This window comes from Homarus americanus, unplaced genomic scaffold, assembly GCF_018991925.1.
Source record: "Homarus americanus isolate GMGI-L3 unplaced genomic scaffold, GMGI_Hamer_2.0 scaffold22232, whole genome shotgun sequence".
Lineage (NCBI taxonomy): Eukaryota > Metazoa > Arthropoda > Malacostraca > Decapoda > Nephropidae > Homarus > Homarus americanus.
The window spans coordinates 257,895-285,122 of NW_024720295.1; the positions used below are offsets into that span (position 1 = coordinate 257,895).

Genomic DNA, 27,228 nt, shown 5'->3' on the forward strand with positions numbered 1-27,228 from the left:
TTGTCACATCTGCAGCAGAGACCTGTACAGACTTATCATGACATTAAATACTTTACTATACCTTAGGTGACTAGAATAATTTAAAACGCTTGAAAAATCACCACAATTCGGCAATTTCTTAATCATGAATAAGAGTATTGCAGAGGATGGTCTAACAACAGGATATGATGAGGGGAGGGAAAATTCTTCTTCCTAGAGTAGCCATTAACATTAAGTACAGTATCAAATTGTTGAGTAACGTGAACAGTAATGCAGGTCTTAAAATAGGCAGATTTGAATACTGCATCTAAGTACTGTTTAGACTATGCAGAGCAGATTATAAAGACACATACATTAAAGCGAGCGATACCACACGTTACCTAAAGAACTCGACAGTGCACAAGACAAAGTAAGGGCTCTGGGGCTGCCTAGTTCCCCAGACATTAAGAGGGTTTTGATGCATCTATCATCACTATATAGTACTGTACTGTACTTATTATTTATGCTAAGAGACATTCATTCATGCATTTTGCTCAACACCAAATTCTCGACCACTATGGTTACTACATTGGACACTTAAGATAAAATATTACCAACAGCTGACAAAAACAAATATACCATACCATGCCATACAATGTGCTAATACCTGTACAGTATTTCACTTAGTGGTTAAGGGGGGGGGGGTTAAGGTTTACAGATAGCAATATAATTAGTTTAATCATCGATTCTGACTTACCTCTTTTTCCAATTGCCGAAGAGCTGTCATAAGTCTATTTAATACACTAAGGGCAGGATGATAAGCTCCTTGTACAGTTAATTCATTTGAGAAGAACTGCTGATTGAGTCGCTCTGCCTGCTCCCTCACCCACACTCGCACCACTTCCTTATTATTGCTGCTGCTTCCACTGCTAACATTGTTACTAACTAATTTGTCCTGTTGATATTCCAATATAAAGAAACCCTGTTAATGCCGTCATCCACAAAGGATGAACATTTTCCTCCGTTTCAAGATAACAAATAAAACCAGGAATCACATTAATTTCAAATTTTTGTAACAAAATCTCATCAGTAATGACAAAACAGAAAATCAACCATGAGTAAATAACCAACAAAATTTACAAAATAAAAGATTCAACATCTATCAAAATAATTTAAAAACTTCTCTATGTAAAGTTACATTTACACATTCAATCATTCTTCAAAAAACAAAATCCTAATCCACATTACTTCCACAAAACAAACCTTTCCAGCAGGCGATTCATGAGAGGGAGTGGAAGTGGCAGGGTTGCATCTTCCCCAGCGTGTGGGGTTGAAGTTGGCCAGGAAGGACGACTTACTGCTACCCCCACTAGTTGTGGAATTACTGCTGTTGTTACGACTAGCCACTTTCCAGGTGTCTCGACCTCCCCCCAAGCCTGCATCTTGGGGAAAATAAGATATGTAGGCCATGTGGACGAGATTTTCTTCACACATTTATAGATCTAGGCATTCAATATTTTTCCAACTTGTTCAAGGTTAGATTTAATAGTCAACAGCAACAACTGTGGTTACATAAATTAATCTTAAGGATCAGTAATAGTGTAGTAAGTGTCGTCAATTCCCAATCATAAACCTGTCTGTTGTAGAAACCAACATCTAGTGACCCATCATTATCGTTCTCCAGCAATTTTCCACACCTGTGTGAGTAACTATGATTATCTGATGGCAGTCTCTTGTCCGATTCTCAACTCAAGAGGCCATTTCTTGCAACCTCTAAATATGTCATTCTCGGCCTACCCAGGACTGCTCTCCTCCACATTTAGGCTCTTGCATCTCTTAATTCAATTAGTCTCCTACATTCTCTCCACATCCCTAAACCATCTCAAACTACCTCAATGTAAACCTTGGCCAACTCTCAATACCGAGCCACCATCTTAGCTCTGAATGGAGTTTCCCATCTTTTAATTTTACATTACACATCCACCTCACCATTCTTATATCAAGTTAAGTCTGCATTTGATCACCCTCTTTAACCCCCCACGTTTCACTGACAAAACATCATTACTAAAAAATTTAACACCAGTAGCACATCGGCTTTCATCTGGCCACTCTAAACTTTTACTGTGACTAAACCATGCAATAAATATACCCAACTCTGATCTAGATAATGAATAATTAATTTGGAGTATAGAGCAAAATATTCTAATTACGGGCATGTATGATAAGAAAGCATTATGCTGCATTCTGTTCAGCCCAAGTCATTTCCAGAGGAAATTTATATCATTAAGCTAAGGTGAAAAACTTGTAACAATATTGCTATCATAACTCACTCTTCATGAAGAATTCACTGAATGATGATGATGGTGAGGAATCTTCTTGCCTATTTTTTCTCGAATTCCCACTACGCATGCGGGCAGTACGCTTGCGCTTGAGCACATCATAGAGTCTCAGTTGTGATGGGCTCTGTAGTTTATCATCGTCCTGGCTAGGAGGTGTAGGGAGAGATGGAGTCGAGTCCAAGCAGTTACCATTAAATGGACGGCCTGTCAGCAGTGGGCTTGCAGAGTTTGGAGTCCCACCCCGACCAGAGCCTAAGGATAGCTCGGGGCTGCTCCATTTAGCAGTCGGCGCTCCCAGGGTGGCATTCGGATTACATAACCGCTTTATTTGATACATAACTCCTTCACGGCGAAAGTATATTGCAAATATCTCTGGCAGCTTTAACATGAGGATCTCTGCCATTTGAATGGCTCCAACAATTATTTTTAAATCCTGGGATGATAACATAGTGGCCAAGTGAGATGAAACACTCTGTAAGCACAGAAATATGGTTAAGAAAACAACCGAGTTCCATCCTTATTTTTAAGTACTGTACTAAATATCATACAAATTTTCATGTTTCATCTTAAGAGCTAACTTTTAATATTTAGACTTATAACATGCTATGCCTTCCAGTTCCTTATCTACAGATTCAAAAGCTGCAATACCACACATGTTACTATACTGTACAGTTTGTGTAGGATGTATTAATATGTACAGCAACATTAAAAGAGGTGGAATTAGATTGGGAGTAACAGCCTTAGCCACCGGTTAAGGGAAATCACAAGGACCTACCTGACTCTTCAACACTTGCTGCAGAAGATCAGGACTGGAAAATTGCACCATCCTCAACAGTGCGCGTAAACATTTGTATCGCACAGCTGGTCCCGCAGAAGAGCTGTACACTTCATACAACAAACTAAACAAAGAGCGGATGAGATTGGATGCCAACTCCGAGTCTTCACGCAGGCACTTTGCTCTAGCATCTGTAGCCTGTGAGATACATAGTCCAGCATTAACTAAAAATAACCAAGAAATTAAACCAATATTATCAAAATCCGTATAACCAACATGATATCACCAAGAAACCGTTGGGTGTGGCGTACTAACCTGAGTTGCCGTAAGCACAGTTCCGCCTAAGCCTACAGGCACCATGCGCCTCTGAACAGGCCGCATGTTGCCAGAGTTGTCGTTGATTTGCTGCATCGAGTGAAAATCTATGGTGTAGGCACGGCCTTGAATACATAGGCTTATTTCATCCTCCCCTGACTGGTGAGAATGCTAAATAAGAGAGAGAGAATTGTAATTTACTAAACCCTCAATTTATTTATGAAGTAAGTTTCATGAAAGAGCCGACAGCATAACAGGACTACCAAGTGAAGGGCTAGAAACTGTTCCTAATGCTGTCCTGTTGCTGGAGATAGTAAGCAGAAATGGTTTAACAGCCAAACACACACAACCCGAGACACATCAGTAGGCCAATTGGTAACAAAAAAAATGACTGTACTGCACTGGGTTGTCTTCATCTCTGGATAACATTTATTTCTCCTTTACAGCAACAACTTCTGTACAAGCTGCCTAGCAAGCATGTTTTCAGCAGGGTATAACATAGCTGCTCTCATGAACCATTCACCTAATGGCCAACTCCACATCCTATACACATTTAATGAATTGGTAGTTTACTTTGGTTAAGTAAATCAAGCACTTTTGGGGGCTTTTTAGTTTCAAGAAAGAATTGAGAAAAATTACTTGAGCAAGGACAAAAAATTATAGGAGGAAGAAGAAGAGAGGAGGCGGAGGGAGAAAGAAGAGGGGAGGGAGGAGGGGAGGGAAGAGGAAGGGCAACTGAGCTGCCATCATTAGCCCTGAGTACTAGGGGAGGATTAGATGAAAGCATGCCTGCTATTTTCTGCACACGCCATACCTGGGTCAAGGGAGTTTTTTCATTTAGCATACATAAGAAAAAGACTGGCGACAGGCATTCTTTAAAACCTGACAAGCTTGGGCTCTGGCCCGTTTGTATTCCACATGATAAAATTATGTCCTATGATGCTGGTGGCAACCATAAGCCCCCCCCAGTGGGAGGAGGATGAGGATAGTTGTGCAAGATAAGTTCAGAAAGTAACAGGACAAGGTTAAGACAACATAACCAAACATACTTGCTCATATCCTCAACTCTTATACAAAGCATGGGAAAATGAAGCCTACTGTAAGCCTTTTATGCAGCTTACCTCAATTATTCTGGAGTCACTTGTAGAGTAATTCTGCCAGGTATTTCTCTCATCTTGCCATTGCCACATAACCGTATCCTGAGCACAACCTGAAGGTCGCTGCAAGGCCCCATCAATTGCAAAGATGCCATCAGAAGGAAGCATAGGCATCAACTCTCCAATTAAACATGTGATCTCGTACAACTCTTGAGGGCTACGAGATACTAATTCTACCTGTTGACAAATCCAATATAAATTATTAGCAACGTTCTTACTTTAATGTTGCGTGGATAATAGTGCATAGAAACCACAAGGGTACAGATACTCTACACATATACACACTTGTTCATAAACTCAACTTAAATAGGCAATACACAATAAAACCTTAGCTTCCAAATCAAGAGCAGTCAAAACACTTATGTTCATTTCCGAGGGAACATTTGCCGGGCATGAAGACCAACATATTTGGAGTACAGTATGAGAAAAAAGCCCGATTATAAATGACTAATACTACACAACACACTGTCCTTACTTGTTCCCCAGGAGGTTCTGTTGAGTTGGTGAGGAGGTAACACAATGTATGTGCAATATTGTTTTTGAGAAGTTGCACAGCCAGTTCAGGACAGTTGTTGCACATAAGGGACAACATTCGTATGACCATGATGAATGTTCCACTGTTTAACACGGGTGGGGACATGACTAGCTGTTCGTGGAAGAAATAAATGTTAGGTGTGCAGGCTTCCTCCTACAAAGGTCATCTTAGTACTGTAAAATTTTCATAACTAGCAAATCTCCTCACTGTCACCCTTTAGATATAAACAATGTCATTATCAGTTACAAAGTTTAAATCATATACAGAAGTACAGGTAATCCAAACTGATGACATACTAGTTGTTGAATGTTGGAAAGAAGGCCAGGGCCAGCTATTTCTTGAAGGCGGTTCGGGTCATTTTGGAAACAATCTACCAGTCGACTATAGGCCAAGCACACGCTCTCCACACATTTCTTGTCTCCCTGTGGGTACATCATGTAGTTATATACAGTATATGACTAAATGCAAAACAGCAAAAATTTTAGTTTACATTATGCATAAAAAATTATATAAAATTCATATTAAAAATCTTTTTCCAGTAAAAAAAAACAATGCCACCTAATTCCCCCTGCCACTCCCAGGAAAAATTTAATTATATTTCTACTCTACAGCTCTGAGGAAGGCAAATTAAACACTATTGTACTTTTATATGAAATTTTAGGATTGCTTCTCTTACCTGTGAAGTGAGTCTTGTAGACAGGAGTTGAAGAGACTCTGCGATGAAGTGGAACTCATCAGCTGTGAGGTTCTGGCAACAGTTGGCCGTGATACTCAGAGCCGCACGTTGAGCTCCAGTGGAAAAGAAGTCTATGTACGTTAGGCAGGCAGACACCCCATGCTGGAAAAGATGTCCATTTTACTTAGTTTGCTTCATCTCTCACAAATGAAGGTTTATATACCAGCGATATTTTCCATTACACTTCCATCCATTGCTAATATATTTACTGCCCTTCTCCACTAAAGAGACTGAGAGGACTGGTTCTGAGACAGTCATTTGTTTTGGAGTCATTTATTTCTTTTCTTGTTAAGTTAGAGCAAATTACACATTTTTAATTCCCCGACGTGCATTAAAATATAAATGCATCTTAAGATTTTTTTTATTTGAGTGATAAAAAAACTTACAGCCTGCAATATTGCCTTGGAGTGCTTGCGGGAGAGCATGTCAAGGGCAGTGAGCGACTGTTCGGCAACATCCATACACTGGATGACCTGCAGCTTCTCTAGGAACACAGGTACAGCATCCACCACAACGGCTGAAGACCTGGGCAGAGCCTCCATCATGTAGGTTAAGGCTCTACAAGCATGATTCATCTGAAAACAATATTAAATGCTTGAAATGTAGCTTTTATGTAGTAGTATATTACTAACCCCACTGACATGATGTAATATTTATCTAATATATCACTAATAATATGGACAAAATAACCTACAGATATTGAATCAATTATTCATTTGATCCATTTTCTATATATCCATTTCACTGCCTGAGTTAAATACCATACATCCACTGCACATACAATGAATGTTCTGTAAGAAGACATGATTTCAGAAAATTAAGGGGACAACATATACTTACCATATCAAAATTGTGCTCCATGTTAAGCAAGTTAATTAGTGCTGGAGTTACTTGCTTGGTGGGGAAGCCTGCCAGTGTGTCTTCATTGCCCATTACTAGCAGCTGACACATCTCTATCACTGCTTGAAGCTGCTCACTTTCCTCTCCATTTGCCTGCAGGCCTACAAGGAGCTGCTGGGCTTTGGAATCTGTATCAAATAATTAAAAGTTGATTAAAGTGAAATAAATCTCATTTTACTCTTTCATAAAATATGGCTAATGCATCCGAAAAATAATTGCCTAGAAGCCTACTTATCTCATGCTGTCAAAACCCTTTCTCAGCATTCAGAGCAGGGCAACATATCCTCGATTGAAGTACGTATTATCTGTTAACAGTAAAGCTTGAAACATATATTGAAAAATTCTGCATTTTTGTCTGGTTCACAAAAGAAGTTAAGTACTCTATCACTTGTAATGAGGGAAAATGAGATTAAAAAGATTATGGGTTGTCTTGAAGGTCCAAGAGAAGATTAACAGTTGGGGAAACCATATAAGGCAGATGCAGAGAAAACTGCAATCTGATGAAGTGCTTGGTAAAAGTGAGTGGCAGACCCCACAGTTCAAAACACTGGACGAGGCTAATAATCCTCAATACAATGAACACCGACCCTCCCCTCCCGCTCACAGCGGTGCTCTCTCGGGCGAGCTCGTGCATCTTTATGTCACTTGAAGACTTTCTATATGGTCTTCTATCACCCACACAAATAATTGTATTGAATGTCATTCAGTACGCATGACAAAATAATTACAATTATAAATTGTTAATTTTCAAACAACATCCAATTATAAACTTACTAATGGAAGAAGAAACTGAGCGATGTAAAATGTGTTGCATGCGAGGTCCTAATGCCCCAAACAGGCTAGGAGGAAGACCACGCGATGCCAACAGAGTTTCTAACCGTCCCATCTCATTTTCCTCACTTTCACTATCTGTAGGTGCACCCATGAGTCCTCCAATGCTGCCAGCTAGGCCTCCACCACTTGCTCCACTGCTACTTCCACCACCTATGGCTGAAATGGAAAAGTATGGCGGGGAATGTTGAGAGCTGAGAGTGCACTGTAAGTGGAGGTGGTCCGGAGAGCCACACTACCAGCATCCTTTGTTGCTTGGTTCAAGCATTCAGCTGTAAGGTGGTTTGGAAGTTCAACCTGAAGATCAAGCAAAAGAAGTGTGACCAAAATGGTCAGAACAACCTCTGATGCTCTGAAGGGGATCAAAAGCAAAGTACACCTTGGCGCCAGTGACCGAGTGTGGTTAAAGCTTGGTTTGTGACATTAAAAGAAAGCTGTGTCACAACTCCAGTCACTGACGAGCAAATTTGTTTGCTCAAACCTGGATGGTTTCAGCACTCGCATCCAAACAAGTCCTTGCACTGACCAGGCCCACATTGTTGTCCCAAATTTAAATGGCAACTAAAATTAAACCAGAACTCATGAACAATGTCTATGGCTGTGTAATGTTCGAGTTGTATGGTGGAATATTTATTGTAGATGACATCATCCCAACTCGCCGCTGCACAACTAAGTCACATCCTGTGTTCACTAGCTATCGGTGCGACCCTGGATGAATGATCTGCATATAATGTGGATCACAGGGCACTCCCCTCCAATGCCATGTCCATTTATCCCGAGATTACACAAAAGGGCTAATTCTTGACCACCACCACAGTGGAAGAAATCATCTCACTTGAAATTAAAACAATATGAAAATTATCAAGAAGCAAGGAGCAAAACTGAAGATTGGCGAGGTAGCTTCCCCCTCAAGTGTTCCAGGCCCGGTATAGAACAGGTCGACATTAACAAATGTATGCTGGTGAAGTTCTCTTCTTTGGGAAACTGGTAGGAGGCCACCAACCCACAAGACAAATTTTTAAACAAATATATTTGCTTTTTTAGGTTAACATTTATATTATTAAAAAAATAACAGTACTGTACACACTACAAAACATATGACATGATGAGGGCAAGGATGGTGTGTGGCAGCCAGCCACTTTTGCATTAATTATAGTTGAAAAATATGGGGAGTCCCTCTACCATCAAGATTGTAATCAATATTTCCCCATGTCTGAAGTTTGTGACTTGTTGGGGGACAGGCGGAAGTGTGTATAGTAATACTGGGAAATCGCTGTAAGATACTGCAGTTTGGTTTAGAGCAGAAGGTGGAACCGTCTCCTTAACTCTACCATCACTAGTTTGATTTCTCTTGTCATCTTGAATGAGCTTGTGTATGCATATACTTCTACAGTATTATAAAAATTAATCTATGGGTAAGAATGGGAACAAAATATTGGTTGTAGAGAAGAATTCCCTCTCAAAGGAAGCCACACCAGTACTGTATACTGTACAGAGTATAACATGAATACCATTTACCACGGTGGAAGTGTGTTGTCCGGCATGCTTGCCAAAAATAAATAAATACAACTGCAATAGTCCAAAATTCCATTTATTGTTCATCACAACGTTGTCCATCATCAAGTCTGACAAACTTGAGAACTGTTCTAAGACTTATCTCTATTCTTTATAGATAATGTTGACCTTTTAACACATTCTAACAACCATGTGTACAGCAGTTACTGTATAGTGATAGACCTCTGCAATCCAAGGACTGATTCCTGGTTCCTTTTATGTTTGTCTTAGAGACATGTTACTCTGTACAACCGAGAGCAAAGTACAATTAACAAAAATAAATGTTATAAAGACATGAAAAGAACCCTTTAAACATATGCTGTAATGTTTATTGGAATTACTGTATCTTCAAGATGGTAAGTAATAAAAAATGGCACACTGTTAAACACAGGACACATTTCTGGAGTGCCTTCTTCCTTTTCATTCTGGTCACTTGTACAGCATGTTAAGTTGTCTCTCTTCACCCTTTTCTAATTGTCTATATTCTGCACTAACACTTAAATTGTTCTTCACAATGCCATTTAGCTTAACATTTCTATCAACTTATCATAAGGTCATTCATCTTGACCATCATCGTCTAAAATGCCCATGGCATTTAGCTAGACACAATGCCACTGTCCTAGACATTGCCCCACTGAACTGGACATTATGCCACTGAATTGGACATTAAGCCATTTGAGCAGAATTTTTCAGTAAATATTTTGAGCACGTGTGCCACCTGAAGGTGTTGGCACGGTAAGTCAGTAGCCACAATATCTGGACATCTCCATGTGTCACCCTGGTTTGAATGCAAGGAAAGGTAAATGGTAAAAGAAATTCACTTTAATAACCAAAACTTAAAAAAATACACATTTCTACTTCAGCTACTGATAATCATGCACTGTGATACTTACCAGTGTCTTAACTCTCCATAAATCCTTTCTTTAAGTTGAATGAAAACATATACCAGTTTTATGAGATTAAATTCCAAACTGATTGTTAATCTTATTGAAATTAGCCCTTGGCACACACGCACACACTGAACCTCTCTCCTGCACTCCTAACACCATTAATCGATGTAGGGACAATCCTGGTTTTGCTTTCAAATTGCACACCTATTTTGCCAGGAATAAAGACTCGTGGCTACTAAAACGGGGGAAAATTATTTGTGGTAACTGTTGGCTGTTAAATTCCTTTCACCCTACATTATATAACATCCTCTTCTACTTCATCTACACACTTTTGTAGATTTCCCCTTAACTGCATCTCAAGCACACAGTATGCCTAGTTCTAGTTTATCTGTCCAAATTGCCGCTACTCTTGAAACTTGTACCGTTCTTTATCAGCTCATTCATATTCAAGCAGTTCTTTTCTGTTCTTTACCACTAATGACATATTTGTCTCGTGTTAAATTCTGTAAACTCTACTACCTTTTACTGCAACCAAAACATCAAGTGCTCAAAAACTACACTCGCAAGTCTACCTTACTAATGAAAAAACAGCAAACAATACAATAAAAGCCAATTTTCACAACTGTATATAGTAGTTGACCAAACTAATAATACACGATACTGTATTACTGTACACTCACCTCCTAGCGTAGCCAGAGACGCTGTAGGTAGCAGGCCAGAGGTGGTGGAGGTGGAAGGTGCTGCATGAAGAGCAGCAGAGGCTGTGGTGGTGGCTGGTGGTACTCCAGTTAAGCTGGAGGTTCCTGGAGTACCTGTGGTGGAGCAAGCACCATGGGGCGAGGACTGTGGGGGGCCTGATGATGATGTGGACGAACCCTCATGGCCACCATGTGACCCAGACATGCCTGAGCCACTGCTGCCAAAGCTCACCTTCCCGCACCCTCTCGACGAGTGCTGGCTGTAGTTACAACAGTCGCAAATTATTATACAAACTCAATAGTTTACCATTCAAAGTCAAAGTACAGTACTGTACTTAACTGCACATCATTCTAAGAATTAGCGGCTAGTACTGTACTGTATCAACCAACGCTAAAATTTTATTTTCCGGGTAATGTTAAATTCCGGGATAGAAGATTACAGCTAATGGAGAGACTGCTTGTACAGTATAACCATATTATAAAACACCCCATTTCTAATGCTATACTGGGCCATACAGAAGAAACTCCACACCATAAAGCAAACACCAAAATATGGGTGAACCAAAAACCTTCCATTCTAAATGGCTAGTAATAAATGTTAACATTCATCTAAATTTAAGCATCTACCAAGGTGTCAACTGTCTCCTGGAATAACCCTCAACTCTTAATAACCAGAAATCCTTCACACATCATCAAGCTGTGTTACCTGCTACTAGCACACGACCCCGTGTTGTTGGTTTTACTGCGACTGCTACGTTTAGAAGAAAGGGGCGATTTTTTCGTTCCGTGCGTTCTCTTCCAAGTTCCTGAAAACCAATGAAAATTGTGTAATTAAACATATTTTAGCAAGATTTTTTTATGAGGATTTCTAAAAAGAATTATGAATTAATGCCCAAATGAATAACCACAAAAAATAGAAGCACAACTTACATTTCAACTAACTTCCTTACTCTAAAGTATCACTGTAAAAATAGCTTGACCCTTTTATTCTCTATACTGCAGACTATATTGTACTTTATGTAAATCTAATCAATACAGGAGTACTTGACAACCTTGTTCACCTTCCTTAGCAGTTACAAACTTGACTGATCTCCATAACTTTCATGAATATTTCTTCAGAAAAGAGGTCATCACAATTGGTTAATACATACCAAAGGAAATAAATATCAAGCAACAGAAGACTTTCATTCCCAAACATCCATTTGTTAGTAGTTACATTTTCAAACTGGTGTATGTTATTTCTTCATCTTTTAACTTACCTCCTGACTGTCTAGAATCTTTAGTCTGCGTCGCGTTTCGTTTACTGGTCGCAGATTGTTCCTGTGACGATCGTCGTGACTCTCTCAGCCTCCTGAAGGTGTCGGCCAAGAAGGCAACACCTTGGGACGATGGTGATGACGGCAAAGACTGTGACTGAAGGAAAAGAAAAAATGACGATGCCTAAAATAACATCAGTTTAGACGACACTTGCAAAATACAAACAACTTAAATGATTACTAAAAGTGTCTTCTTCATTATAGTACTTCCTGGGCCTAAGTTAAACAAGTAGCAGGTAAATATACTTTACCTGACCCTGCTGCTCCAGCCGCCCAGCAGTGAGCGGGTTACTTCCACCGCTACCTCCACCTCCTCCTCCACCACCGTCGCTCAGACGCAGTCGGTTCCGCAGAGGATATGATTTTAGTATTCCACCACCCCCAGGCGACTTTTCTGTGTCTGTTGACATAAAATAATCACAGTCCTCATACCTATTATATTCAACCAGAAACGTTTTTTTCTAAAATAACTTCTTAAATTACTTGTCTTAATGCTGTACCGTATACTGTACTGTAGGTAACATTTACAAAATAAAACTTAATTCCAATACAGAACTTGAAATACTGTATGACAGACATTTTCAATGAGTGAAACAAGTAAAAAAGACTAGTACAGTATCTGTGCATATACTGTACAGGCAAACAAACAATGATGCTCAAAATCATCAAATGTCCAACAAAACTAAAGGACAGATTTCATCAAATTAAATAAAAATAATAATTAATCTATGGATAACCACTACCACTAGTGCTTCCATAAAACTGTAGCTGGTGTTTCACTACACTACTGTACTTAAATGTGCTACAAATACCATTAACTTTACATATTACATCACAATGATATTACTTCATGTAAATTTCACTAAGTGTTAGTTCAACAATTGTATTAGTTCTAATCTACTCCAGTGCCATAAGCTACACAAGGTATACATGGCCTTAGGTCCACAAACACAAAACTCGGCATTTTTCTTTCACTCTTGCATGTTCTTCCCCACAACAGTGCACAACACAGAATCAAGAGCATAAAAGACATTCCCTTCATTAACAGTCACTTGTTCCCACAACACACAGGAGTACAGTACAACACCTCAGTTACATTATGGCAGTTTGAGAACAAATGACAACAAATGGTGGAAAATATGTGTTGCTCTTGATTCCAGTTACCTTGAGCTGTAGCAGGTAAGGTCTAGGCAAAAGAAAAGGACCAATAACCTACAATTTTGTCGAGTCACCAACATCACCACTCTGCACTGAGTACATTGTGGGCTTACACATAATGTTCATATCCAAGTTCATTACAAATTTATCACCTCTATGACTGGTGCTAAAAGACAATCTAAGATTAATAAATGCAATTTGTGTATCAAATCAATTATAAAATGCTGTAAATAATATAAATTTTAGCAATAACTTTTAACCATCCAACTGTCACTAGAGTTAGAGGTATAATTGAGTCAATACAGTATTCTGATCGTTGACTTTCAAACGAGTAAAATCCCTAACACATTAATATCCATAAACTTTCACTTAATCTAGAAAATCATTCCTGGATGGACAAGACAAAATGTACAGTACCAACTAAACGTTGTACTTATTCTTCCATGGGGAGGACTTGTACTGAAGCTTTTCTGGCAATTCTTGCAAAGTGTTCATCAGTACTACAGCAAACAAGGTCTCAAGGAACTGATGATAAAGCTCCAAAGATTGTAATAATGTCTACCACTAAAGGAACAAAATGTTGACAAAATCCACCACCACACCTCATAGGCCAAGAGGAGCATCATGGAGAATGCTAATTTCAAACTCCTCTACATACCAAGTTTGCTGAAAATCCATTGAGCAACAAGTTTAAGAAACATGTATGAGGATTGTCCAATAAACAATGAAATTAGTCCATAACTGGGGTTTCTGCACAACACCAAGACATAACACCTACCCATACCAGCCATGTGTACAGTACCAAGACACTATCAAAGAATTCAGCGATGGAGTGATATTCCATTTACCCACTCACCTGTGATTATCTGAAACTGAAAAACCCGCTCGAGGGTCACCATTTTGAGTCTGACAAAGAACTTGTTGGTAAATGTTCAACACTATCAAAGGAAACTGGTATATACTGACAAGAGGAGTACTCTAAAGTCGCCCCAACATACTGCAACCATTTCCTCTTCTCTTTCTACCATCAGTCTCATTCAATGAACCTCATAAGTACAGGTACTGTATTTATACAATGTTTACCTTTGATTATATGCATTGACCTAGAGATGTAAAGTTTAATATGACCAAAGAGATTGGTAGTCCATGAGGACTGATAAATCATAATCAAAGGACATCACCATTTACCAAGATTCAAAGGGAGTACTGCATCCTGCCCAATTACCATACTAATGAAATACCACAGCCTTTTATGTAAAGTTAAATACCTTTACCACACAACTAGTATAAACTAATATCCACTGTAATACATCAAATACCTTCACATGGCTTTACTGATAAGAGAAAAATTACATCTGGGTTCCCTCCTATAATAGTGTTCTAAATATCCAGTAAAAATTACACTTTTTATATCATACCACTATTACCTTGTCAACATGGCCATCCTAAGTACAAATTTTATGAAATTTTTATTTGTATCAACCAAATACAGTGGGGTATGCTATAACGAACGGATCCTACTACGAATATTCCTATAACGAACGGTTTTACCTATAAAATTGAGAATGCTATAACGAACGAAACTCCTACAACGAACATTATTTAAATTTTTTTTTTTCTAATTTATTGTTTTTTTATTACAAATATTAATGATATTCTTTATTTCAGGTGTTTAGATGCATATTTATGCACTTTTTACAATTTTATATTATATTTTTCAGTGTTAATTGGTTGTATTTGGGGGCCTGGAACGGATTAATCCTATAACGAACGAATGCTATAACGAACAGGTTCTAGAACCAATTAGATTCGTTATAGCATACCCCACTGTATTGGAGAGTTGTGTGGTCCAAATTGTATGTTAATGAAACGTGGGCCCTATATGTCCTCAATAAAAAATTGGCAGAAAACGTGTGGTGGTCACTGGTCAGGTTGGAGAAATGTTAAGGTTTGTGCACATACTAATGTTTGCAGGTGCAATACTTCTACATATATCCCCTCAACATTACCTATACCTGTATAAGATACTGTTTATACATAGGTTGAGAAATAGTCGGCAAAAATTTTGCCAAACTTAAATTCTGTAAACTTGTTAGTTTCTTAACTGGTTTAGGCAAGTCCACCACCACCTCCCACCCAGTCATACACTCATTTCTCATCGCAAAATACATTTTAAGTCAATATCACCAACTAGAAGACAAATTTCCAATTAAAATCACAATCCCCTAAAAAATTTTTGTCAAAGGTGACATTTAAACTTACTCAACGATGGTCCTGATTTAGGGTCCACCGCAACCCCCGTGATGCTGTCGTCTTTAGCTTCACAATTTTCAGAGGTCTGTTTCAGGGAAGAACTCTCGCCATGTACAGCAGCTGATGAGCTGCTTTGTTTGCTAGATGATACAGAAGCTTCAGATTTTGTGTTTTTTATGAGAGTTAACTTGACCTGTGGTTTGGCACACTTTCCTCCAGCTCCCTGGTTAGGGAATTTGGTTTGTGAGGGGTTTACCTTAACTTGCTGTGGTTTATTAAAACTAAATGGTCCATTTACTGTTGGTTTAGGCCTCCTTAAACTACCTGCCTTACTATGATATACTGAAGCTTGCCTCACACTGTTATTTTGACCACTTATCTTTTGCTTACTGACAGCACTGGATATTTCAGTTCTGGGCTTAATTCTTTTTTTACCTATTTGTCCATAAATATTTCCAGTAGATTGACTGAAGGAGTTACTTTGAGAGTTTATCTTTTGTTTGGAGACCGTACCAGACGCCTCAGTAGCTGGCTTAATAATATTTACGATGCTTGGCCGAAAACTAATGGACATTTGCCTGGCTGAGCAATTTGGACATTTTAATTTTGATGTTGTATTTGACTGTTTCTTGTGAATTCCTTGGGATGTCATCCTGGAGACGCCAGGAATTTTTGTATTTTTTCTCGGTGTCTTTTGAGCAACCAATGACGACTCCTTCCCTTTATTTACAACAGTTGAATCTGCTTTCAGTGTGCAATTCTCTGCTTGACAAGAGGTTTCTCCAGGTTTGGTTGGTTTACCAGAACCTAATGCCCCGGCAATTACTAAAGAACTTCCATTTCTTACAGTTTTACTCTCGAGGATAACCGGAATGGATTCTAGTTCTTGTAATTCTTCTGTGTTTTTAATTGGACACAGTTTCCCTTTTAATATAAAACAACAATTGTGACTTCTTGAACACACATTTCCTTTGAGGTTCAATTGTATTGCAGGAATTAATGACCCACCATTACCACCACCAATATTAACAACAGTATTTTCCGAGCTGGTTTGACTGGATGTGGATACTTGTCCAGCTGAGGCAGTCTGCAGCAAACTATTCATAAGTTTATGGTTTCCTTTAGGTAATATTTTAACAGTAACTCTAGATGACTGTTTGTTTCCCACACTTAAGGTGTTATTCTTCTTTAAGATTCGAGTTGATCTCCGCACTGGTGTCACTGGAGTTTCAAAAGTAATGAAATAATGCCTCATTTTATATACACATCATACTGTACTGCCTACAACAAAAATGTAAACTACTAGTAATCCATGTTGTGGAGATGCTACCACTTACTTTACAATTTAACATCAAAATTTAAATATTTATTGTTATTTGAATTAAGATCATATATATTATGAGCATGAAAATCAATACATTACAGTACATGTCTGTACAGTACTCAAAAGTTTCTACAGTATTAATCCCACAGCACACTAGAACAGAGTCTGTCAAAATTACCTGTTGGTGAAAATCTTTCACACACTTAATGAGAGCTTTATATACTGTACCAAAAAATTCATCATACAAAACTACATTCTGTACAATCATAAAACTTGGACAAATACAATCAATGGTGAACTTCACGGGTGAGGAAATATTGGATGTACTGTGTGTGATTGGAGATGAAAAGTCAATGCTTTAACTCCATATATGAACAAGATAGAATGCCTCGAATGTGAGTTGTATACCAGAGGAAAGTGATACAAAATGAACATCTTGTCTAGTACTGTATAGAGTCCTCATTATTAACTGATCATTAACTGGGAAACACCATCTTTATTTGTATCTTACAGCTTCATCTTTCAGACTAACTGCCATAGCAGAGTAACGAGTCAACAAAATAAAAATACAATCACAAGACATCTCTAAACAAAAGCAAAGAAAGCTTTAAAAATTCATAATTTCCTTTGGTATGAATACGGGGACTAATAATGTGTTACCGTGGTCGGAAACTCCACTTAACAATATACTTTATGTATGTGAAAAAATCCAATTGAATTAGTTATTTAGTACCGGTATTTACATTTCCACAAACTCTTACTGGGGGGCATTTTAAATTTGCTAATTTTAAATTTCCCTCTCCTGAATGAGAAACATATTTGGACAAACATTCTGCAGATTGGTGCTGGGATTCTCAAACATACATTTCTGTAGTGTGAAATGTACGGTGGCTTGTTTTGGGGTTAAGGCTCAACATGCAACACTGATTATAATGCAGAAACCTATTTGCTGCATACAAGTACAGTACAGTAGGTCAACAAGGTAGAGTAAACTCCTGAGATTATTCTTCAGAAAACAATCTGCAATATTTCACACACTAAAACAAGCTTCTGATGTTCACACTACGGTAAGTGATTATCAACATTTAAATTATATACCGCTGCCAATCAATTGAATTTACATAGGTCACCAATTACACACTTTACTGGACTGGACTTGTTACTGGTCAACCCCATAACCAATGTTGGAACAGTCAGGCACACAGAAGAATACTGTACAGTACTGTACTAATAAAGTAATTTTTCTGCAATTGGAATTCAGTCATTGGCACAAATGACTTCATTTGGGTCAATTACTATTAAAAAAATTTAATGATTCTGTTAACTTTTACTTTATATGATTCACTACATGTCAGTTGTAATCAGGAATCACTTCCATTGGCTCTAGTGCATATTGAGTACATTACGAATAAGCTGTAACGTCTAAAGTATGATAAAATATTACTTCTTCTATCTCGTATTACAGTACAGTAGGCAAATACTTGGTGCGTAGATTTACGAAACAGTGCCAAGACTAGTCAGGTTTACACTGCGCTGAGCATGTAACTGCTAGATACATCTATGGAAACCTTTTAACTCACCCACCAATGCTGCTGTATTAAGAAAAATCAATGCTAATATTGCTCCTTTACATTTCCTTTCATGTTCAATAAAAATCCAATAATGAATTCTAAAACAAAATGAATCCAACTAAATAAAGGTTCAATTCAACAAATATGTAATAATAATCCAGCAAAAGGATTTATCTTTAGTGGGATCCTCATGGGCACCAATTACACAAACTATGACCAAACATTGCAAAGAAAAAAAAAAGAGATGATACCAAACTAAAATCTAGTAACTCACGAACAATTAAATTGGCTAAAAAATTCTTCAACCCCTTCAACCTCTAAGAAGTTACTACAGCCACCCTGTGTCAGCACAATGGGCTTCAGGAATGAAAATATAGAAACCTTCTTCTTGACTGGACAAATATTAATGGGAATACTGTATCAAAAACTCTTCAACCTAAACTCTAAACCAACAGCACAGGAGTACAATGAAGTGCACCAGTTTAAGGCTTGTTCGACTCAGGCCCATAAGTAAGGTACAAAGAGCTCAGTAACAAGAAAACCTGGTCTCCTGGGCTAGAAACAGTTCATGACAACAATACTAACAGATTTAAAGAACATTGTCTTCACTTAATACTGCCAAAGAAATAACTCCAATGCACTTCTGGTAACTCACACACACCAACAAAACGCACATTAATCACTAACTAATCACACACTACCTTAATTAAGAACTAATACATTTTAAGGGTAGGAAGCTCTAACTTACCATAAAAATTATCTGATATATGGTGAACTGAATGGAAATATGGGAGAGGTCTGGACTTCAAAAAATCCAATAGACGAATACAGTGATAACTTCCCTAACAAGAGCAAGTTTAGATACAGTAATTTTATCAGCCAAATATCTGAGTATCATCACTCACTCTGGCCAAAGTTGCAGAACAATATTGAAGTACAATGTTTCTGGTTATAAATGCAGGATTACATTATTATTATTGCAGTAATGTTCAGTCAATATTTAAGAGTAAGAGACTTGATAATCAGACCCAACCCAAACCCTAAACTGTAATATATAAGGAATTTCCTCATCTCTACATACTCCGTACCCTAGTCTCGAGTCGATATTGACGTTATACTGGGCCTCAACAATTAAAGTCTTTAAGCTTGTAACAAGAAACCTCTGTAGTGATTACACTGGGCCATCAACAACTATTAATTATAAGAGATAGGACCTTCAATAAAATAATGTAGATACTGTACATACTAAGTAGCTATACTGTACTATATTTCCCTGACCTTCACTGGTTCACAAATGAAGTCAAGTTCAGATAATTCCATCTTTTCTATAAATGTCCCACACTGAGGAACACAGCCCGAGAGCTTTCCCCAACAGCTATAAACTAGAGAAACAAATGGCCCCTTTTTCTACCGATTCTGACTGTCCACAAGATAAATTCTTTAAACAGATACTGTACAGCAAATTCCAACATGTCCTGAAATGAAGGGAAAAAATAATCCAAGCCAATTACAAATTGTCAAGAAAAATGGAGGAAGAACTTACCCTGGTTCCGAGTGGTTGTGCTGGGTGCGTTGGCGGCCAGGCTGGCAGCTGAATTGCTCCGGCTCTCTACGTGACTGCTCCGGCGCTGACGCTTGCTTGCCGGGCTCTCCAAGCCACAATCGCCACAATCGCCACTATCCTGGGTGTCACAAATCTTCATAGTTAGCAATGCACCAAGATATTCAAATAAATTATTAATACAGCGGAGTAAAGGAGCCAAAATAAAAATTTGAAATCAACTCAAAGTTTGAAGATACTTGGGATGCATTTCACTTCACTTCCAACTTTCTTCCACCTAATGCTGGGCGAATAAAATCCCGATTCACCTCAACAAATTCACTTCCATAGCAGGATTATATGTAATACGGTAATGATAAAAGCACACTTATGTAACCTGTTTACCTGTTGTAATCACTGATGAATGGTCCTGGAGTTACAGCACTGTTGGTAATTGAGAAGTTACAAGAAATGTTTTGGGGCTATGTTTGTAAAAACAAATTGTCTCTTCTCCTTTTATCAAGAAAATAGCCTACGCACAATTAAGGTATGATATCACCGTAACTAACACTGAGTGTTACTATACTAGTGTGACAAGTCTGGTGCAAGGAGTTTATTTGCCAGACAACCAAATATTTCCCACTTAGTCGTGCAGTTTTATGAGTTCTAATACTGTACAGTAATACAACAAAGAACATTAACACATCACAGGAAAACAAAAAGATAATGAAAGCGAAGATATGCTGTAAAATTATCACTATTGTACCTTTTGTTACATTTATACCTGCATGACTTTTATACAGTGAACATGGATAGGAAGATAAAAACAATGCATTAAAATTTTACAGCACTGTACAGTACTAACAATTAATAGGCTGCAGTGGTCCGTAAGTACTATAAACCTCCAAGCACCAACACAATTCATAAAACTGCCCATTCAACCCAATGCCCGCTCTTCCAGATGAATGTTCTTCCTTGCTCTAACAGTCACCAGTTTGAGAATACAGAACCACTACATCAGCTCATTTCAGTCAAGCCACCACCTCAAAGAATGGAGAAGACACTTACTGCGTAACGTGCGTCACTGTTGCTACTGTTGCTGGTGTATCTCTGCCTCTTGCTCGCGGTGCCACCTGCACCTGCTGTGTTGGACGTAATGCTACTAAATCCTCCCGAGGGTTCCTGTGGACCGTCGCTGCTTCTCCTCTTTGTGTGCACCACCTCGGTGATACCAATCTTGCGCTTGCGTAGGGGTAGGGGACTCCCGAAAGCCTCCAACCCCTCCACTACTGACCCAACCAGCTGATTTCTGTGAAACACACAAGAATCACGATAATTTAATCTTATTTTTAATACTATATTATGCAGGCAGCCACAAGAAAAAGGAACATGAACAGATCCAAGTGCTTTTGAAAAAAAAAAAATCTTATGATCATCTGAATATCATAGTCATGTGTCCTTGCATTTTTGTGTAATAACACCCTGATCTGTACAGTACTGCATACAGCAAAAGCATCATCACTTTATTATCACTATAGCCCTATTGTCCACCCAAACATCACAGCACCTTAGCCACCTGGTGTCATTAGGAGCACCTGTGAGTCAATTAGTGTACTATATTAAGAGCATTTGTAGAGGAGTAAGAGGTCAAGGGAGATATCTGTGCCTATTATTACTCATGAAGACAATGTCAATACCTTTAACTACTCCAAGAAACAGACTCAATATGAACAGGTATGATTCAACGTGCCTCGCTATTACGACCATTCATAAGAGCACTTGTCTCGAGCCCTGATGCCTCGAGCAGCTGGACAAAAAGCATTACAAGATGCTCAGCTCAAAGACAGCTCCAGAAGCTTAATAAAGCCACAAGTAAACTGTCTTATCTTCTGACAATACTGTAGTAAACAGCCTTCAACCAGATAAAAAAAAATCAAAGTTTCTTCCTCTACGTATATTCAAGTCCTGTATAAAATTCATGAAATTCCCCAAAAAAGACCTGAAGTTATTTTTTAAACATGGTGGTGTTTATCAAATGGACAAACAGACAGTCGGCACAATAAATACTGTACAGTATATCCCCCCACCACCAAAAAAAAACTTCACACTGAGGACTAAAAATGGACAGCAGGAAGTACACCAGACAAGCCAACTAATTACTGAATAAAGCAACACCTTAGAAAACATCTCTCGTTATGGCATCTGAAGCACTACACAACAATAGTTACACACCAGCACCAGGAGCTTCAGGAGGAGCAGAGGAATGAAAACAATAATAAATGAGAAAGTTGTCAAGAGAAATAAGTTGGGAGAGTGGGAAGGAAAATACTGAAGACTAATCTTAGATACATTAACTATTTTTTGTCGTCATCCTGGAATTATATCTCTCTACCCACTGGAGGAAGCTACTGTAACAAAATGTCCTCCTTTATTGTTCAGGTCTACAACTAGACCCACCCATCTTTTAGGGTTTCTAAAACATTCAAGTACTGGAAATTACATTCAGGTAGTGTATTAGCATTGCAAATGTTTAATGAAACAAACAGTCAATTTGGTTGTTAGAAAACAAAAAAAATATTTGTTTCCCCAATGAAAAGTAGTTTGGGAAAAAATACAATACTGCAAACTAGTCATATTTGAAATCCCACAAACACGTTACAAGCAATGTTACAACATTTACTCCCAATCTATTATACAGTTCAATTCTAAACACTGCTAGTACAAGACTGTATATGACGGTACACACGCATCCCTCACTCCTCTTACCCTTCAGGTTCACCTTACTTTCTGAAGGCCTAATGCTACCCTTAAGGAGAAACATAAAAGACAGAATCAACTACTGTACAAACCTATTCCTGGTTGCCGCAGTGTGGGCCCCACTGGTGGTGGCTTGTGAGTGTGACCCCCCTGCGGTCCCCTCACCGCGCTCCGCCATAGGCACTGGTCTCGAACCCAATCATGCCAACAACACCTGTGGATAATTCAAATGGAAATCTTTACATTAACTTAATTATGTACAGTAGCTACCAATATTATCTAATAACAAAGTACAATAAAAACTTAAAAGATTGCAGGATATGAACAATGTCCCTCACCACCAGAACATTATCACAAGCTTGTATATCCCGAGACAGTAGTTTGGAATTATTGTTTTTGGTTGTCCATCTACCAAGCTAATAGGTTTCCTTGGTGGAAGCTCAAAAGGTTAAGCACAGCATAAAGTAAAATGCAAAGTCCTGTACACATGCAAGATAATTCAGTGACCTTGAGATTTAAATGCCATATAAAAACCCTCGGATAAAAGTTTCCCTAAACACAGCTACACTTAGTGCAGCAATCATTTTTTTCCTATTACCAGTAACTGTACTGTATTTATCCTGTACTATTTCACCCGTAATTTCCTCACTACATTTTGTTTCTATGCTTCCATACATCTGCTTCCTTTGATACATTCCCACTAGAACTCTATCTACCCATGTCTCTTTTTCGTGCCCAAGACCCCTCTATTGCCATGAAACGCCTAAATTACACTATAATTCCTTCAATTCTTACTTGCACACTTCCATACAGTTCAGTAATTAATCTTTCTAGATTATTTTGCCATTTGATTTCACCATTTCTTTATATTACACAAATTTCAGATCAAATCAGACTCGAGCCAGGATGACGGTACAAATTAAAAGTAGCCGGCTGTACTTTGCTATTATCCATAAAACCCAAACCACAACTAATCCACAATGCACCACCACAAACCACAACTAATCCACAATGTACCACCACAAACCACAACTAATCCACAATGTACCACCACAAACCACAACTAATCCACAATGTACCACCACAAACCACAACTAATCCACAATGCACCACCACAAACCACAACTAATCCACAATGTACCACCACAAACCACAACTAATCCACAACATACCACCACAAACCACAACTAATCCACAATATACCACCACAAACCACAACTAATCCACAATGTACCACCACAAACCACAACTAATCCACAATGCACCACCATAAACCACAACTAATCCACAATGCACCACCACCAAGACCACTAACACAGTCCTACGTTCACCAAGGCCATCACACCACTACCAGGGACCAAACCAAGTACGGTACTATATACTGTACAGACCAGACCAGACCTGCCAAGCTAACCCTAATATAATAACCCACATCAATCATAACCCTGAACACATTTGCATATCATGGAATTCTGCAGACCACCATATGCATACCAGTGACGTACAGTAATGAATCACCTGAAGATTAGCCTCTCCCAATAGTATCAGGGCAATTAGACTTCTAGGTGATTAAGCTGGGGGGTGACTTAAGGTGAAAGCAAAGGGGTGATCCATGAGGTGCTATGTAACGAAAGGTCTCATTCGTGGTTTCTGTCTTGACCAAAACACAAGTTCAGGAGTTTGATAAGTGTGATGATAATGAACAGTAATAAGGTATTCTAAATTAGATTCAAGGTATTAAGGAACATCACAGCCCATACCAACCCAACAGGTACCATCACAGCCCATACCAACCCTACAGGTACCATCACAACCCATACTAGCTCTACAGGTACCATCACAACCCATACCAACCCTACAGATATATGAGCAATAGAAGTTGGGTGTAAATAGAACTGACTAATGTGTACCCATAGACTCCACTGCAGTTTCTTCCCTTCTTATGTACCCCAGATGTGTTGCCACTTAATCTTCTTTAACAGGATATTCAGAGATATGTTCAACACAATTCACAATCTCTATCTAGCAAGGGAGAAATACACACACACAAGGTTTAACCAATCATGTAACACCAACCAGCCAAACCTAATGCACATGGTTTATTTTCACGTATTTTCATAAGGCAGGTCAGTTTGTATTACCTATTGTCATTAACAGTTTAGCCACGAAGGTATTGTTAGTGATGCTTTATATAGTGCAGTAGCTACGTACTGTACCTCATTTCTTTAAGTATAAGCATAAATCCTTTCAGCCCCAGGGGGATTTTTAGTGAAACTGTACTGTTATATAGTATAGTACAGTGCAGTGCATTATTTTGGTCAGTATCAACAGTACAGTAAATCCTATCCATATACAGTACTTCCAAACAAAATTGTGATGTCACTTCCCTACACCTTTACCCAAAACTTAAAATATCCACACTTATAAGGGAACTGATTAAATCTTTACTTACAGATTGCAATATAATACATTTACACATTACTATTGTTTACACGAACCCTTTCACTATGGAGATGTGGTGGGAGCCACCTGATATTCTAGCTACAGTATTTAGTCAACGCCAGACAATTTTATTCAGCTCGAGGCGACACCGTCACAAGGGGTTAATAGACTCTACAGTACTTAAGCTTGGTATCCTTTATAAAGTGACCAACTACCTCTACTCTTCTACGGGTTTGAAGAATTACTAATTACTGTACGTAATCTCTTGGTCATTACAGTCTTGAGGTTTCTATAGGGCCTTCTGTTAACCTCCACTATAGAGTACAGTAAATTACTGTATGAAATTAGCCACCAGACTCACCACTGGAGGTTTCATCCAGTCTGGCAGTGCATTTTTATTTAACATGGCAATTGCAAATTGCAGGATATGGTGTCCCTTGCATCATTTGCACCGGCTCAAATCAGCAGTAGAACTGCCATGTTATATGATGCTTTCCATCATTGCCTCGTATAGTCTCTGATTGTTATTTCAACAGTATTGTCAGTAACACTCAAGTACTGTATAAGGGTTCCTTGTTAACCAGCTCCCTTATGAAAATATTGAGAAGGAAAATTTTTAATCAGTTCTCCATGAAAAATGGAGTGCCACCCACCCGCTTCAAGCAATGCCAGGATTGTGTCTCAACTGTTCACAAATACTTTGCAGATTGAATAAAACAAGCAATAAAGCAATGTGACGTACCAAGTGAACAAATGTTGCTCAGTCAACAACCAAACCAACAATTCACACTTAACCATGCTTAATGTAAGCCAACCTAAAATAGAATATTTCCACCCTAGGAAGCTAGTTCATCTTACCTACAATAAATCATATACCACATGTAAAATCTTTCACTGGAAGTGTTTGTTTGTTTGTGTGTGTGTGTGTGTGTGTGTGTGTGTGTGTGTGTGCAGCTCCTCCCCGACTTACGACGGGATTGGGGACCCAAATCCAGGTTGTAAGTCGAAATGGTCGTGTAGTGGATTTCTCCCCTAGAAACGCTGTTTGTCGCTGAGTAGCCGACCCCACCAATTCCCCAGTGTATGCCTCGTGGTCTAGGTCAACCAGCGCCGCCATACATCACGGAGCAGGGGTCAACTACTAAGCCACGCCTACCCCCCGCTATTTAAGACCTGACCTCTTTCTACCTACACCAACCAGCCAGCAACACCACCTCCTCCTCCGCCTGCCTGGCGGTCCTCGCTCCCGCCGGCGAGCATGACGACCCACAAGCTGTCCTCCTCTGAGCACCCTCACCAACCAGCTCTCTACATCACGCTTGTAACCATGCTGCCTTCCCAGCACCAAGCTGCATTGTACATCCAATACAACATGTATATAGAGAGCACATTGTGAGTTTCCTTTCTCCAACCCATCCTGAGTGTGAACCAAACAGCCCAAAAACCCCAGTCGTAAGTCGAAAATGCTTAAATACATAGAAAATCTAAAATGGGTGGCTCTTTTTCTTTTCAGCACCACAAAACTCTCACTTTTAAGCTTACCAGCCATTTTAAAGTGAATTACAAACGAAAATTTGTCCGTGTACTGACGTTGGGACTCGAAAATACGTAATTTGACAATTTTGGTACAACTGAGGCAAGTCGTAAGTGCAGGTGGTCGTAAGTCGGGGAGGAGCTGTATATGGAATGAATGACATTACTGGGAAGTCACGTTCAAATGTATCCCCAAACAAATATTATCCTTACAAAACACCTTATTTTATTTGTCCTGTTATGGGATATTCTTAAAGAATTCATCATCATTGTCTACACAAAAATCTGAGGGTGCTGCTGTTTCTCCGAGTATAAAATTGAGGTGTTAACATCTACGAAATGTTCCTCCTCCAGCTCAAACAAGGAAAACAGACAAATCAAACAAACATGTCATCCTTGGTCAGGTCACATGAAGCATCTTTATTTACGAGAAAAATTATTAAGAAACAAAATACAATATGATGAGTGCTATCCCTCCACCCAATTTGCTTTAGTATACTTGAAGTAAGAAATAACTTATTCTGCTGTGAATAGCTTCCATTAGGTATCTTGTTAACCTGGACCCGTGTCATAAACTATTGCCGTTTCTTCTTCAAGCTCACTCTCGGACCTCTTCCAAATCAGATATACAGTACTTAGACATTCC

At 38.8% G+C, this 27,228-nt stretch overlaps 1 protein-coding gene across 2 annotated transcripts in view; it reads right to left on the bottom strand.

The window, feature by feature from the left end:
* Positions 1-27,228, bottom strand: part of LOC121860491 (E3 ubiquitin-protein ligase TRIP12-like) — a 39,455-nt gene that overhangs the window by 10,357 nt on the left and 1,870 nt on the right. The window contains exons 2-21 of one of the 2 annotated variants that reach the window (XM_042357655.1): positions 22,700-22,821; positions 20,919-21,159; positions 19,854-19,992; positions 18,320-18,331; positions 12,256-12,404; positions 11,948-12,101; positions 11,395-11,494; positions 10,671-10,948; positions 7,490-7,705; positions 6,656-6,843; positions 6,202-6,390; positions 5,756-5,917; positions 5,376-5,501; positions 5,020-5,190; positions 4,509-4,721; positions 3,388-3,477; positions 3,073-3,270; positions 2,289-2,769; positions 1,222-1,400; positions 716-940 (exon numbers count right to left, since the gene is read on the bottom strand). In XM_042357655.1, coding sequence (XP_042213589.1) covers positions 716-940; positions 1,222-1,400; positions 2,289-2,769; positions 3,073-3,270; positions 3,388-3,477; positions 4,509-4,721; positions 5,020-5,190; positions 5,376-5,501; positions 5,756-5,917; positions 6,202-6,390; positions 6,656-6,843; positions 7,490-7,705; positions 10,671-10,948; positions 11,395-11,494; positions 11,948-12,101; positions 12,256-12,404; positions 18,320-18,331; positions 19,854-19,992; positions 20,919-21,159; positions 22,700-22,785 — 3,597 coding nt within the window. In that variant the 5' untranslated portion in view covers positions 22,786-22,821. Of the gene's footprint in view, positions 1-715; positions 941-1,221; positions 1,401-2,288; positions 2,770-3,072; positions 3,271-3,387; positions 3,559-4,508; positions 4,722-5,019; positions 5,191-5,375; positions 5,502-5,755; positions 5,918-6,201; positions 6,391-6,655; positions 6,844-7,489; positions 7,706-10,670; positions 10,949-11,394; positions 11,495-11,947; positions 12,102-12,255; positions 12,405-18,319; positions 18,332-19,853; positions 19,993-20,918; positions 21,160-22,699; positions 22,822-27,228 lie in introns of both variants that reach the window. The other variant, XM_042357654.1, reaches the window with a different exon arrangement.